General features: G+C 44.3%; 1 protein-coding gene across 3 annotated transcripts in view; it reads left to right on the top strand.

Moving 5' to 3' along the window:
* Nucleotides 1-15,738, top strand: part of LMF1 (lipase maturation factor 1) — a 118,553-nt gene that overhangs the window by 19,648 nt on the left and 83,167 nt on the right. For 2 of the 3 annotated variants that reach the window (XR_009558543.1, XM_060282626.1), the window contains exon 2: nt 4,817-4,882. The exons of the other annotated variant lie outside the window; for it this stretch is intronic. Coding sequence is in view for 1 of the 2 variants with exons in the window: in XM_060282626.1 (XP_060138609.1) it covers nt 4,817-4,882 (66 nt within the window). In the remaining variant the exon portion in view is untranslated. The remainder of the gene's footprint in view (nt 1-4,816; nt 4,883-15,738) is intronic. 3 annotated transcript variants of the gene reach the window in all.

Below are 15,738 nucleotides of genomic sequence, written 5' to 3'. Positions count from 1 at the left end.
TCAGGGAGGACAAGTCTATGAAGAGCTGCTAGCCACAATGTCTATGTCCTGCCTCCACTATCAGAGGTATTAAGTCAAAGAATACAAGTCGCTAGTCGTTGCAGGTGGGCAGAGTGGTGTTGCTCTCATATCCAGCTTGCGGGTTTCCCCAGAGCTGGTTGGCCATTGTGTGAACAGGATGCTGGACGAGATGGGCCACTGGCCTGATCCAGCAGGTTCTTCTCCTGTCCTTATATGAAGTAGTACAGACACATGCCCTTTAGCTCCTCAAACACTTTTTCCTTCCAGAGTTAACAGTCTTTTGCTGCTCTCTGGAGAAGGACAGTGGAGAAGAAGCTGTGCTCGAAACCAGCTGGGACCTCTGCTGTTGCCTCAGTGGGTGGCCTTATTCAAGCTACACACTCTGAGCCCTTCATCTGCAATTGACCTGCCTCACAGGGCAATTGTCAGAATTGTGGAAATAGCATAAGTGAAGCCCTGTAACTGTTCCAGTAAACAATAAGGGTGGTAGGCATTTGCTTTGGTTTGGGAAGCCTTGGTTTCAATGTCTGCCAGCCTCTGTTTTGGAGGCCCAGGCAGCCTCTGTGGCAAGGGGTGTAGATTTGGTCCCCAGTCTTGTGGTTCCCCACCCCTGCTTTACACTCATTGGCCAGAACACTGGAAGGAAGGAGAATACTCCCTATCAGCTTTGCCTGTTCTCTCCCCTCCCCTTCCTTCTCACAACTGTGTGATATGTATTTCTATAGCGTTTTGTGCACAGCACAGACAAAACTCGTATTTCATTTCTGTGTCCCTGCATGCCAAGCAGCTGCTCTGCCACTAAGCTACGAACTTCGCCTAAATGATTTTCTGCGGTTTTAAAATATATCCTTACTGTGCACCGCTTAGAAACTGTGATATAGAGTGGTGCATCAGTTATTATTATTATTATTTTCAAAAAATACTTTAAACAATATACATTATGGGATTGTGGAGGATTTTGCATGTGTTGCAGTGCGCTGTGGACACCCAAATGATGTTATTCAGCAAGTTTTCAGAAGTGAGCTGTCTTTTCCCCCCTTAAGCAGTTTGTCATCCTGGGCTGGGTGTGGCGTAACTGTCCGCCGGCTGGCGAGCGGTCTGATTTGCAAAGCCCGTTTGTCTACCTGGCCTATTTGAATCACAGGCAAAACAGCTCCCTGGTTCACAGCAAAAGGCTGCATTGTTCCTAGCCAGCTTTTGCATAAGGTTCTTTGGCTTAAGTGAGAAGTTGGTGGTTGGGAGAGGGAAGGGTGTGTCCCTGCAGTCGATTAGGTGGCTTCGGTCCAAACAGACTATTGAAACATCAAGCAGTTGACACGAAACCCAGCCTGTAACTTTATAGCTTGTGTGGCTTCACATAAAAGCAACAACAACAACAGGCCCATCGAGGCTCCCATTCTCTCTAAGCTTTCTTTTCTTTTTCTTTTTCTTTTTAAAAAAACCTTTATTTCCCATCTTTTCCTCCCACACACAAGGTGGTGTGCATGGTTCTCCACTCCCTGTTTTATCCTCACAACAACCCTGCAGGGTAGGTTAGGCTGAGAGACAGTGATTGGCCCAGGTTCACCCACTGAGCTACACGGCTGCATGGGGATTCGAACCCTGGCCTCCCACATCCTAGTCTAGCATTCTAACCATTACACCACACGGGCTGCTTTTCCCTTTGTAGTATTTTAAAGGTTTTCTATTGAGGGGGAACCAATTATCCTACAGGTTGGACTCCATGGAGTCTCTCATGTCCCCTGTTTCTTTTGTTACCTCCCTGTACATCAGGGTTGGGAGGGGCTGTTGCCCTCCAGATGTTGTTGGACTCCAGCTCCCAACTTGATTGACCACTGACCATGGGGTGGGTGGGCAGCATGATACAACTTTCAACAGTCATGGCTTCCCCCAAAGAATCCTGTTCTGGAAACTGCAGGAGGGCAGAGCGCTCTTGTACTCGGATCCTGCTTGCAGGTTTCCCACAGGCTTATTATTGGCCACTGTGAGAACAGGATTCTGGACGACATGCACCTCTGGTCTGATCCAACAGGCTCTTCTTAGGAAGCATTAGACATTTAGCCACCGTGAGTGTCCTTGGAAGCTGGTTAGACGGTCCCTCTGCTAGATTCCAAAGAACTAGTACATATTTCACCAAAACATTAACTTCTGTAGATCTTGAGAAGTTATCTGAAAGTATATTTATGCGGTGACATAGGGCTGAGTCTTTAAAAAAAAGATATTCCACTATCTAGGAATTTAACTGCTCCTCCTGCTCCTTATATCTTTGCCCCTGTTTGATATTGAAGAGAGTCATTGAGCCATCAATCCTGTACTTTTATCTCTCATGTAGCTTCAGTTTCTCTGGATAGCACCCTCACATTTCCTCTCACTTGCTTTCCCGACACAGATCTTCCAGCTGTCTCATTGCTCTTCCCAAGCCTGATGTCCGTCTCCTTTCCCATCTTTTATTTAATTACATAAGACAATGGACCACCTTATTGGGGGAAAAGGAGAAGGTAGTCATTAAATGTACTCCCAGAAAGCAGAGCCGCAGGTGTCCGGAACATCCTTTTGACTAGCGAAGCCTCCTTTGGTTGAGATATTATTGTGAGATCTTAATCAGGATGTCCTGCAGAAGCACACATCAAAGGTGGGTGCTCTAGTCCCACATACCTTGAGGCTTCCAAATACACCTTTCTTGCTTCCAGGTTTGTTCTTTGGACGGGCATCTTTCTTGCTTGGCACGGCTGGCTTCTCCCCTCCCGCCCCCTCCTTTGTCTTCAGTCCTGACTTTGAGGCCGCGAAATTCAATCCTGAGATTACTGCCAGCCTTTGAATTGGTGGACCTCTTCCTCTTCCCATTGTAGTGCTGCAAACTTTTTTCTTTTACCTGCTGACCTTTTTGTAACCCGAGGGAGAAGCAGGACTGCTCTCCTGCACACCTCTCTTTGCCTTCTTTCCCTCTCCAGTTGTTCTAAAAACACAACGTGATCTCTCTAATCTGGGCTGCTGCAGTTCCAGCGCTGTGGAGGTATCTTATAGGCTTTCAGCATCCTTCTTATTTCTGTTCACATTAGAGGTGCAGGAGAAATTTGTTCAGCTTGCATTTTACCTTTTTATTATTTTATTTCTGTATATCACATATCTGTCTATTAACGTCTATGCTGCACTTTGTCAGAAGAACGCAAGATGGTTTACACCCAGCACTGAACATACTGAAATCTATTGAGACATAATAGCCATACAATACCATAGAATCATAGAATGGTAGAGTTGGAAGGGACCCAAGGGTCATCTAGTGCAACCCTCTGCAATTCAGGAATTGCAATGAAAAGAAAGCCAGTTACAGTGGTACCTCGACTTACGAAGACAATCCGTTCCGCGGCCGTCTTCGTAAGTCGGTCTTCGGTTGTTGAAGCACCGCTTCTGCACATGCGCGAAGCGCGATTTCACGCTTCTGTGCATGCGCCGACCGCGTGTGCCGCATTGCGCAGGCGCAGAACGCACACGCGGGGTGAAAAGACTTCCGGGATTGTCGACTTTGGAAGTCGAAACCTTTGGAAGTCGAATCGTTCGGTTGTCGAGGTACCACTGTATATAGATGCAATTCATAATAAAAAGCAATACATTGTAATTAAAAAATACATAATATGGTAGCACCTCGGCTTACGTAACCCTCTGGTTACGTAAACTTCATGTTACAAAAGCGCCAAACCCGGAAGTATTGAACCGTGTTTCGCCGCACGCGCAGAAGTGGTCTACCGCTGTGCGCATGCACAGAACAGTGATCCTCGGGTTGTAGAAACCTCGGAATCTGGCCGGACCTCCGGAACAGATCCCGTTCGCAACCAGAGGTACCACTGTACAGTCGTACTTCGGAAGCTGAACGCCTTGCGAGTTGAATGTTTTGGCTTCCGAACACTGCAAACCCAGAAGTGAGTGTTCCGGTTTGCAAACGTTCTTTGGAACCTGAATGTCCGGCGTGGGTTCTGCGGCTTCCAGTTGGCTGCAGGAGCTTCGTGCAGCCAATCAGAAGCCATGCCTTGGTTTCCGAATGTTTTGGAAGTTGAACAGACTTCTGGAATGGATTCAACATTCAAGGTATAACTGTACGTAATGAAGGCATACTAAGCAGCAATATTACATTATACTGTACACAATATCAATCCAGCAATAAACTCCATAGCCCCTGTGAAATAGTGTGACTTAAGTTCTTAATCTACTTTAAGTTTTTTTAAAAAAATGCAAACCTACCTAATTCACACTTCCCAAACCAATATGTGTGCTGAAACTCAGCTCTCATTTGAAATAAACACTACTTCAATTTTTGTGAATCAGTACTCCAGCCAATAAAAAAAAGAGCACAGAAAATGTGTAGAGCAAAGGGTATAGTGATGTTTTATAATAATTATATTAGGGGGAAATGCACACAAAGCAGTGTGTGCAAACTGATGTAGAAACATCACATCACCACTAGCTTATTGTTATTGATGTATTGTTAAAAATGCCATATGCACCATTTGCTTTGCTTTTGAACCAAAATATTTTTGGGACAACATGTGTGCTCAGGAACTGTAGGAGCACTCAATGTTCATAGCCTTTGCATGTGTTGTGGGTGCTTAATTAACCCCCAACCTTCCTGGTTTTTAGTTGTATTTTCATTTCTAAATGCTGAAAGGCCATTGAAAGGCAGGATCCATATTTTGGAAATTACTTTTAACACCTTTTATTAAATACAGCTTTTAAATTCTTATCTGAATTGTGATGCAAAAAAGAACCTCCCTTTTCCGCCCCCCCTCCTTTTCTTTGACAGGGTTTGATCAAAATCCGAGGGGATCGTTGCTGGAGAGATCTGACATGCATGGACTACCATTACGAGGTAAGCTGCCAAACATGTCTTGTGGATTTCCTGTAGATATCTGTTGCATCTTCCCTTCCAATGACATATTGGAAGATACGTGTCTGCAGAGAGAGAATGTTCCATTTTCAGCAAGCAATTTGAATCCACTTGCTACAGAGCGTTTTAGTTGTTGTTGTTTCAATCCAAACCACTTCCTGCAAATAGGAGAGGTTACCTATAACCACCATTTAGTTCACCAGCCCCTTTGACTCTTCCATGTACAATCAATTGTACGACACTGACGGCGTGCCTTCAGCGGAGGTCGCTGAAACAGCCAATTAGCTGGTTGGCAGCAACAGAAAGCCTCTTTGAACTTTGACAGCTGTCAGTCACCTGATGTCATTATGGGGAGATGTGGGGCGGAATTAAGGATGCAAGGAAGTGGTAGGGTGCTGTAACTCAATCTTCCGTTGGAAGGAAGGGATTACGAAAGCTGCTCATATATAGCTGAAACAAAATAAAAAAATTCCTTCCAGTAGCACCTTAAAGGTAAAGGTAAAGGGACCCCTGACCATTAGGTCCAGTTGCGGAAGATTCTGGGGTTGCGGCGCTCATCTTGCTTTACTGGCCGAGGGAGCCGGCGTACAGCTTCTGGGTCATATGGCCAGCATGACTAAGCCGTTTCTGGCGAACCAGAGCAGCACACAGAAACACTGTTTACCTTCCCGCCGGTAGGTTTACCTATTTATCTACTTGCACCTTGATGTGCTTTCGAACTGCTAGGTTGGCAAGAGCAGGGACCGAGCAATGGGAGCTCACCCTGTTGCGGAGAATTGATCCACCGACCTTCTGATCGGCAAGCCCTAGGCTCTGTGGTTTAGACCACAGCGCCACCCGCGTCCCTCAGTAGCACCTTAGTGACCAACTAAGTTTGTCATTGGTATGAGCTTTCGTGTGCATGCACACTTCTTCAGATACCTCATATATAAGTGAGATCAGACGATAGAATAGGCTCTTGGTTGAACTTGGGGACCTCTTGGACCTGTTGAGTAAAGGTTGGCCAACCCAGCTTTTGTCTCCAGCACCTTCATTCTGAGCAGACATGGCATGTGTTTCCATGATGGCTGGGCACTCCCTCTACTGTTGGAGGCAGTATGTCTCTGCTGGGAATCACAAGTGGGGAGAGGGAGCTTCTGTTAGTGGGCTTCCCATTGGGGCATCTGGTTGACCACTGTGATCTAGATGGGGACCCTTTCGCCTGATCCCATGGGGCTCTTGTTATGTAATCTTGCCCACAGTCTCCTGCCTGAGATGCCCATGATCAGGCATGGAGGGTGTGTGCTGTTTCTGGTGTTGCAAGATTGCACACTTTATTTTCCTTCCAGACCCCTGGGTAGCAATGGATTGTTGTGGAGCAGAAAAGGTGGAACATTTTTCCAGGGCTCTATTCTTCAATGGAAAATTTTCCATTTCATGAGTTTATTAGTAACAATTAACGGATGCCAGTTTGAAAATGCAGTACAGTATCAGACAAACTCAGTAGTTTCAAAAGTTTTTAGCTTTGTTTCTTAAAATGCAAGTAAGATCAACATGCCAGATTAGATCACTCTCTAGGGCAGTGTTTCCCAACCTTGGGTCTCCAGCTGTTTTTGAATTGCAACTCACATCATCCCTACCTAGCAAGACCAGTGGCCAAGCATGATGGCAATTGTAGTCCCAAAACAGCTAGAGAACCAAGTTTGGGAAACACTGCTCTAGGGCATCAGATAAATTTTTGATGGAGACTGAAAATTACCCCATGGCAGATTGTCCTAATTTGCGGTGGAAATTTTTCAACTTCAGACTTTTCCAGAAAGCCCACATCACAGGGTCAGTCCAGGAAATTTCCCTGTAACAACCGAGAGTTCCCCATACGTGGCTTTGGCATACCACTGACAATTCTTTAAGATGGCCAGATTCTCTAAATATACACTATGGATTTTTTTAAAAAATAAAATAATAATAATAAATTTCCAGAGCCATGTATTTATACTGTTAACGCTTTGCAGATGCTTTCCTATTCTCTGCAAATACAGAGTCAATCCAATATAATCAGGGCAATAAAATAATTTTTAAAAGAAGAAATTTGCAGCTTAACTCTCACCCCACCTCCAATTTGTTGGGATGTGTTTTGGGACACAACCAGCTGAGCAGAACAACCAAAACTAAAATAAGCGGAAGGGTTGTTGCTGTTGTTTGTTCTTGCGTTTTGAAGTGATATATTCCAAATAGACTGGGCAAAATTCAAGATATTGCTTAAGAACAGGCTATGGTGGAGGCAGGCTCATTCAGGAATTGGTGATGTCTCCCAGATACAAAGAGCAGCAAAGCTGTTTCAGTATAGATCAGGTGTGGGGTATCTTTGGCCCTTCAGATGTTGCTCAACTACAATTCCCCTCAACCCTCCAGCAAACGTGCCATAACAACCAGGAATGATGAGAGTTGTAGTTCAGCAGCCCCTGGAGAAGCAAAAGATTCCCCATTCTTCAGTTTCTGGATCGGGGCCTAGAACTGGATTGCAGCCTGATCTAAGATGGGTTGTAACAGCAGGCCTACCATATTACTGATATATAATTTTAAAAAGAAAAGAAAAGGGTCCCTGAAATGTCTGTTGGGTTCAAGATTGGCCTCCAAACATTGGAGGCCACTTATGTAGATGATTTAAGAACCAGTGGTCACAGCTAGAGCATATGTTAGAGTTGTCCGTAGACACCAAGCAAAGCAAATTCATTGTTTGGATTGGAATTGTATTCAATGGTAATGCAGAGAGTCCCCAATAAAACCCATTTTAAGCCAAAATGTTCTTCCTTAAGGTTCTTTTCTCCTTCAGTTATGTCTGCAGCTGGAAATCTTGTAGGACAATATTGGAAAACAGCTAGAAGCATGGCAGGATAGACTATGGAGCATGGCTCTTGCGGAAAAACTTAGGAAGCATCTTAGAGCAATTTAAGGCAATTTTGAAAATGTATGGTACACATTTGAAGGACAGTATTGTACGTTTGTCACCAGCTACCCATGGCTCACTGTGAGACAGTCTGTTAAGACAGAGTAGAAGATACTTAATTGATATAACCAAATATAAACTAATATACAAACCTGTATAATTTGTTGGTGTGTGTGTGTGTGTTCCGTTTGTCTCAGCAAACAACAGAGGAGTGCACTTTGGGGGATAAAGTCAAACTGTTGGAAGGTTGCAATGCCTGCTGTGGCTGTTTAGACCGATATAGGAGAGACATGTTTTGTTGCGGCTGGGGCAGATGGAGGCATCCACTTGTGTTGCTGTAGATGCATAGGGTTGCTAGACTCAATAGAAGGCAGGACTTCTGTGCCTTTAATTGCCCTGCTCTCTTTTGAGTCTGGAAACCTTAAAGAGAAACCAGCAGACCCTTCGTTTAATTTCCAAGCAAAGGGTCTGCTGGTTTCTCTTTAAGGTTTCCAGACTCAAAAGAGAGCAGGGCAATTAAAGGCACAGAAGCCTTGTCCACTATTGAGTCTGGCAACCCTATAGATGCACCAGGGTGTTTCTTCTCTCTGCACTCCTCCTGGTAGTCAAATATTTCTGGGAGGGGGGAGGTATACGTATTTTCAGAAGCTTTTTTTTTTAATGAACAAAGAAAAGTGGGATCTCCCCACCTCCAAGAGAAAGCAAATATTTTATGAGAAATTGAGACCACTGTATTTTGAAAGAGTTTGGAAAGGAAAGGAAATATCTCAGGAAGTGGCTTTTGATACCATCAGACTGTGTTATCTCCCCAGATCATCTGTCTGAACTGGGACAGAGTAGCACTGCTTCGTGGTGATTTCAGTCCTATTTGGACAGCCCCTTCTGCAGCCCCCCGCATGTTGCCTGACACCTGTATGAAACTGCTGGGTGCTGTAAGTATGCTGATGACACACAGCTCTGTTTCACCTGTACATCTCTGCAGGTGTGGCAGTGGAAGTACTGTGCCGAATTCTGGCTTTGGTAAATAGACTGGGTGAGAACCAGTAAGCAGAAGCTGAATCCAGATAACATCAAACTCAAGTTTAAAACGTTTTAAAACAAGCAATGTCATGAAATGATCTATAGATATAACCCACGGCTTTTAATTGTCAAATATACATAATGAATTTGCATGCCTGGGTAGGGTTGCCTGTACAAACGATGTTTTAGAAGGCAGTGAAGGTGCCTGTCTGATATTGATAGACCTGCTCAGATTCCTGGAGCTTTAAAAAGAGCTAATGGTAGTCTAAGTTTCATTATGTCCAAATTAGCTTGTTGTAGGAAAGCACATTCTGAATTGTGGTGGGAATCCTGTCCATCAGAATTGACAGCAATAGGCTGGAGAAGAGGGTTTTGTGTTTCAATGAGAGATGCAAGTGTAATGTATCGTTGGCTTGTTATATGTTCTTTCATGGCACGCCTGGAATTAGCAGGCCCAATTGACAAACAGATGTGCGGAGCCCAGGTTTGAGGGCTTTTGAGAAGCACTTGTGAATCCAACTGTAATGAAACAAAGGAGATAAAAAAATTCTGCTGCTTCCCTTCCACCCCCTTCCTTTCTCTTCTGCTTTTCATTCTTGCTAAGAAAATGAGAGGCAAGGATAGCAAAAATAGAAATGCAGTAGCTGACAATTTGAATAGTCGGGGGTTGCATTAGGGTAGGAAAGAAAGAAAGAACTACAGAGCTACAGAGAGACTGAATTGATTTCAGAGTTGAAGAATGTGATGGTCTGGTGATAATGCAGGATCCAGATCTTAAGCCAGGCTACTACAAGGAAGACAGTCTAGGGGTGGGAATGGTAGGCTGGTTCTAAAGTATTGCATCTTTACTCTTTAGCCCTGCCAAACCAGAAAGGGATTACCATTTTTCTTCTCTAGCTGCAACTGAAATATAATAGACGGAAATAAACTCGAACCACATATTTAAAAAAGGATTCAGATGGGTTGATTGTGAGTTTGTGCCTAGATATTCTGTGCATGTGGAGGTTTGAAAAGGGGAGAATCCTGTTTCCTGCTTTCACAAATGTAACATGTTGTTTATTCGTGCCCAAACATGCACATGTTCGCTCGTATATTGGCGCATGGGTTTCCGTACATGAAAAATGAATCTCCATGCAATGTAAGGCCTTTCTCTTCAGCTGTATCCAGAGGGACAAAATCAAAATATGTTCGATACTTCTGCACAGGTTGAACTTTTGCATTGTCTTGCAATTTATATGAAAAGTGATTCGTAACTCAAAATGTTAATACAATAATATTAACAACAATAACAACAGTAGTACAAAACAAGCAAACAAACAACATTCGTACTTCTGCACAAGTAGCTGTTTCACACACCTTTTCAGCTGTCTTCAGTGGTGCCCGATGCCCATTGGAACTGATAGGGCAGAAGGCATGGGGCCCAAACAGTAGGCAGGGTCAGAGCCAATGAGAGGCATAGCCAATTCATTCTAGTTTTGCCCCTGTCCTCCTCCTTCCTGTTCTACAAGGGCAATGGTGAGACTAAGGAGGAGGAAGTTGGAGAATTGAACCTGGGCAATTCTTCATGCAGAGCAGGTGCTCTGTCACAGAACTACACTCCCTAAATGATATGGAAGGGACAGAGAAATGAATGGGGAAAGCTTTTGCATGCAGAAGGTCCATCTCCCTTCTGTCCGAAATCTCTGGGGAGCTATTGCCAGACCTATGGCTTGACTCAGTAGAAGGCAGCTTCCTGTCTTCCTAACAGTAGACTTGGGCAGGGGCACTGAAGCACGCACCTTGCTTGACTTACGTGGCCATGATACTGTGAGATGCACAACCTTTCCGCTACCCCAACCTCCAGGTACCTGTGCACATGCAAAGGCATGCTTTGGAACACCACAAAGCTAGTGACAGGGCAAAGGCTGTAGCATAGCGGTAGAGCACCTGCTTTCCATGTAGAAGGTCCCAGGTTCAATCCCCAAAATCTCCAGACGGAACTGGGAGAAGATCTATGTCTGAGGTCCTGGATAGCTCTTGCTGCTAGTGAACTAGATGGAGCAATGGGTCTGACTCAGTATAAACCAGCTTCCTATGTGATTTACCTGAGCAACTCACATGCTCCTAAAATTGGCAATTTAAACCTTTAGTGCTCAGTGCTTCAAGCAGCACCCCCTAACGCAGACCTGCCTTTTCCAGTTGATTTAGCTTTCTTTTCTGCGAAAAAAGAAATGAAAAGGAAAGACAAAATTATAAGCAAGATGGAACAATCCCTGGGGGCATGCACTCACTCTGCAAATCCCAGGAGGTTTGAAGTACACGAAGATAGCACACCCAGCACTTGACATCCAGAGTAACGTCTGTCAATCACGAAGCATACATGCATTGGTAATATGCCAGTTGTAGTTTCAGCGGTAACCCGATTCTCGCTCCCGGATTCTTTTCTGTTTTCTTAAGGATTTGTCTTGAGCCTTGCGAAAGCTTCCTGTATGGTGATTGGATTTCATCTTGCCATTGCTCGTGCATTCTCTCTTGCGAGACCACCCAAACCCCACCTCACTCTCCCTTGGAAACGTTTCCCGTCCCCTTCCAAACACACACAATCTCTCTTGCCCCAATCGCAGCTCTTAATCAGGTTAATCCTGGCAGCCTGTTACAGACGTCTAATCCATGGCGACCCTGTAAGAGGCTTTTAAACGCCCATGGACTAACAGGTGTGGAATTGCAGGAACCCGCCTCTGTTTTTGAGGCCAGGTCCCCATTTCACAACATTCTTAAGGGTCCACAAGATTTGGCTTCTTGATGGAAAACTTGGCTGAGATGGACAGCAGTTTCCAACCTGCTCAGCTCCAACCCCCTGCTTTTACCCCTGTCTGCATTAGAAGGATCCATTTTAATTATTTACTATATATGTCCTGTTCTGTCTCTTCCTCTCTTTCCTTTCCTATTTCCTCTTTTTTTTAAAGTAACCATGGTGATGGCGCACATCAGCTGAAAAACAATAGTATGCGAGAACTTCAATAAATTTATTTAAGGGAAGTATTATTTGGTTGTTAAAGAGGGTTAGGGATTTCTCACTTGTCACTAGGGTTGAGGCAGCTCAGTCTATTTCACATGTCAACTTCACACCTAAAAGAAGGTTCCCTCCCCTTTCTGTCTGTTCAGTCCCACTTGGAGTCATACCTGCCAAGTCCCAGACTGCAGAATCTGGGACCGGCAGCCGTGTGACACCGAAAGTTGCGTAGGCGCAACTTCCGGTGTCACTTTGCCCACCTATGGGCACCCAAAATGGCCGGTGCCGGCTTCAAAAGTCACGCCTACGCATGTCCGGAAGTGCATAGACGCAACTTCCAGTGTCGCTCTGCCCATCTATGGGCACCAAAAATGGCCATCGCCGACATCAGAAGTCGCGTCTACGCACTTCCGGACATGCGTAGACGCGACTTTCGAAGCCGGCGCCAGCCATTTTCGGTGCCCATAAATGGGCAAATCAGAAAATAAAAAGGCCGCCAGCAGGAAAATATAAGGGAGAATAACAGGAGATGAAGAGATACGGGGGCCGCCGGGAAATGGTATGAAAAAACGGGGGTTTCCCGGGGAAAACGGGGTACTTGGCAGCTATGCTTGGAGTTGCAGTCCAAAACATCTGGAAGGCTGGGGCGCTCTAGTATTGAATATCTCGGTGTCCTCACCAAATAACAGGTCTCAAGATTATTTGGGAGATACTATGACTGTTTGACTGATAGAAGGATTTACCTGGAGAAATTCTTTCCTTCCTTGCCGCTAGGCTGATAGCCCCATTTGTTTATTTACTGTTGCATTTATACCCCACTTTTCTCCAAGGAGCTCAAGGTGTCATGCAGGGTTCTCCTCATCCTCCTTTAATCCCCACAACAACCCGGTGAGTTAGGCTAGGCTGAGAGCAGTGACTGGCCCAAGGTCACCCGGTGAGCTTCATGGCCAAGTGGGGATTTGAACCCTGGTCTCCTAGGTCCTAGTCCAACACTCTGACCACTGTGCACCACTGCCTCTCTTAGGCGAGTCTGTTCCAAATGTTCCAGGTATGGCACTTCTCCTTCTGTAGCCTTTAAAAATAAATTAATAAATCTAAGCTCTCGCTGTGTGTGTTTTGAATATTCTATACATTACGGAGATTTCTCAAGGCAGCTGTATGATGAAAAACAGTGCAGTTGGCAAACATAGTTGGGATAAAAGGGGAACAGAGAAATATCTGTTGCTGTTAGTTAATTAATGATACTGGGGGGGGGAGAACGAGTACGGGGGTTTGAAACTGGTAAGGGGGCAAAGGAAGGACTGGCAGGTGTTGTGATTGGCACGTCCATCAAGAAGATGGTAGGTGGCAAAATCTACTTTTAACATATTGATGGGCTGGAGTATGTATGAGACAGGAGCTGTGGGTGGCAGAAAAGCTGTTTGATTCTGGGTGAGAAAGATTAAAAAACCAACTAGTGTTTAAACTTTAAAGTTCTTTTCTTGAAAGCAGGGTGGGGTGTTTTGTTTTGTTTTTCCCCCTTTTGAAAAAAGATGGCTGTAACCAGTAATGAAACGTCTTCTGTTTTTTATTGACATTTCAGCGCATGATTTGATTTCCTGGCTAAACGTGCCAAATACATATAGTTTAACTTTGTTTCACATATTTTTCCCCCATTGATGGGACCCATACAATATTTATTTCCCCTACCTCAGCCTTTTTGGATTGTAGCTAACCTGCTCTTTGTATAGGTCTTTTTTGCGAGGAACGGCAAGAGCTGCGACTTTAAAACATTGCTCCCGAATGAGTTAATGAAAGTTTTGTGCTCTTTTTAAAGAGCTGTGCGTGCCAACCCAGCTTTTAATCTAGGAGTATAAATCACTTTCCCGTCTTATTATTTGTAAAATCCTCCAGGCTTTGGAAATGCACAAAAGGAGTCTTTGTCCTTTTATTAATTTAATTTATAGGTTTGAGAATTTTGTATCGGTGGTTAGCGAAAGCTGATTTGTGCTCCACTCTGAGAATTGGCTGTTCTGGAGTTGCAGCTTGCTCTGCAAAGCCTGATACAGAATTAGGAAATGACGGTCGATTTATAATAAAACACACAGTCGCATACATGGAACAATATTTAAACTCTGTGCCAGCGCACACTGGTTTGCCACAAGAAAGCTGTTAGCATGCTGGGGAAAAAATAAAGCCATTTAAAGAATGAAAGGCTCTTGTGAGATCAAAGTAAAATGTCCCCCAAGAAGAGGCTGCCCACTGCATCTCTGCTTGAGTCAATGCACTGGGCTGCCTCCTTGCAGTCAAGACAAGCACTCAGGACTTTAGCAAGGGCAAACAGTTCTTGTTGACCTTTTCAGGTATAAGAGTGCCTCTGGTTTTGATTCAGCAGTGGGAGACACTGCTCTATCAAGATGCTCACCAAATAGTGTGAATCTGTGTTGCTTTTTTGCTTGCTACATTCATTTTTTTGCTCTTTTCTTCCAGGCCTATTAAGCATGACAGCCTTTGCCTTTTGGTGCAAGGTGTGTTGGTTGATAGGCATGAAGACAAAAAAGAGACGTGGTTGGGGATTGAGGTAAATGGCACAGCTGCCTTACAGAAGGGAAGGGAAGGCAGCGCGAAAATGCCTATCTGCATTTCTTTATCAAATAAAAGAAAAAGAAGAGGAAAGAAAGAAAGGAGAAAAAGACAGGAGGGAAGATCCCTGTCAGCTCACACGAACAATCCAATAAGCACCAGCACATCCATCTTAATTTACACATACAACTTGATACTGTAAATGTTGTACAAATGTCTGAATAAGCCAAGCTTACATTCAGATATAGCAAGGGCATGAAATTTGTAAGATGGTGAGTATTCATATGGTGGGCATAACGGTATTATTATTTATTTATTTCATTTCTATACTGCTTTATATTTTTAAGAAAAATCTCAAAGCGGTTTACAGCATATTAGATGGTGGGTATTTATCTTTTATTTCCCTGTGGACTGTCATCATGCCTGACAATGAAAAATGTGAGTTTGGTCCCTCTTCTAAACTTACTAGTCAAGCAGGTGCTTACCCTGATTTTGCTCCCTGTTTTCGGCTCATCCCTAGACCCCCTTTTGTGTTCCATTTCCTGTGCCAAGTATGGAGCAGTCAGTACCGTATGATGCTAATGGGCGACCCTCTTAGCCAATTACTTTAGAAGACTTTTACAGGCAACAGGTAGATCTAGGAAGCTAAGTTGGATGTAGGCAACATGGTATCCTCTAGATGCTGTTGGATTAAAACTTTCATCGTCCCTATGTATTAGCCATGCTGGACTCTCAAAATGTATGGAGAGTACCATGTTTGCCACCCATCAGCTTAGCAATGTGACTTCTTCAGAACTTTCATTTTACTGGTAAATGTGATCAAAATATATTTGGTCGCAATTGTTTATCCTTGACATTTGACACAAGAGATAACAGAAAGCTCTGTGCTTGCTATTAGGTGATGGGATAATTCTCTTTCTAGTTTCCCTGTAGATGTTTTCTGGGAGATTAATACTCGGGGGGGGGGGGGAGTCTGGCCACGACAGAAGCTGCTGTAAAGAACGAAAGCCCTTGCCCACTTGTGTTTGTGTTACGGGCTCAGCTTACTGGCATATTTCTCCGGCAGTATTTCCTCATTAGGTTTCTGCGTCTCTCAGAGACGCAGGCTTAGTTTCCTATTATGCAATTTACCTCAAGCGAATCTTCCCGAAAGCTTGTGCCAGGTTTTTGAAGCTTTTCAGACTCAAGGTTCCCCGAGAGACCCTTTTCTTGGGGCATTGTTGTAATATGGGCCCTTTTATCGGGTTCTCTCCCCCGACATGGGAGAGTGTGCAGTATGGGTTTAATTTACTAGTTAAGATGTTGCTGCCTTTGCCTCTCTTTCGAAGACGGTTCATC

Source organism: Zootoca vivipara, chromosome 14, assembly GCF_963506605.1.
Source record: "Zootoca vivipara chromosome 14, rZooViv1.1, whole genome shotgun sequence".
NCBI classification, from domain to species: Eukaryota; Metazoa; Chordata; class Lepidosauria; order Squamata; family Lacertidae; genus Zootoca; species Zootoca vivipara.
This window is presented reverse-complemented; position numbering and strand designations above follow the sequence as displayed.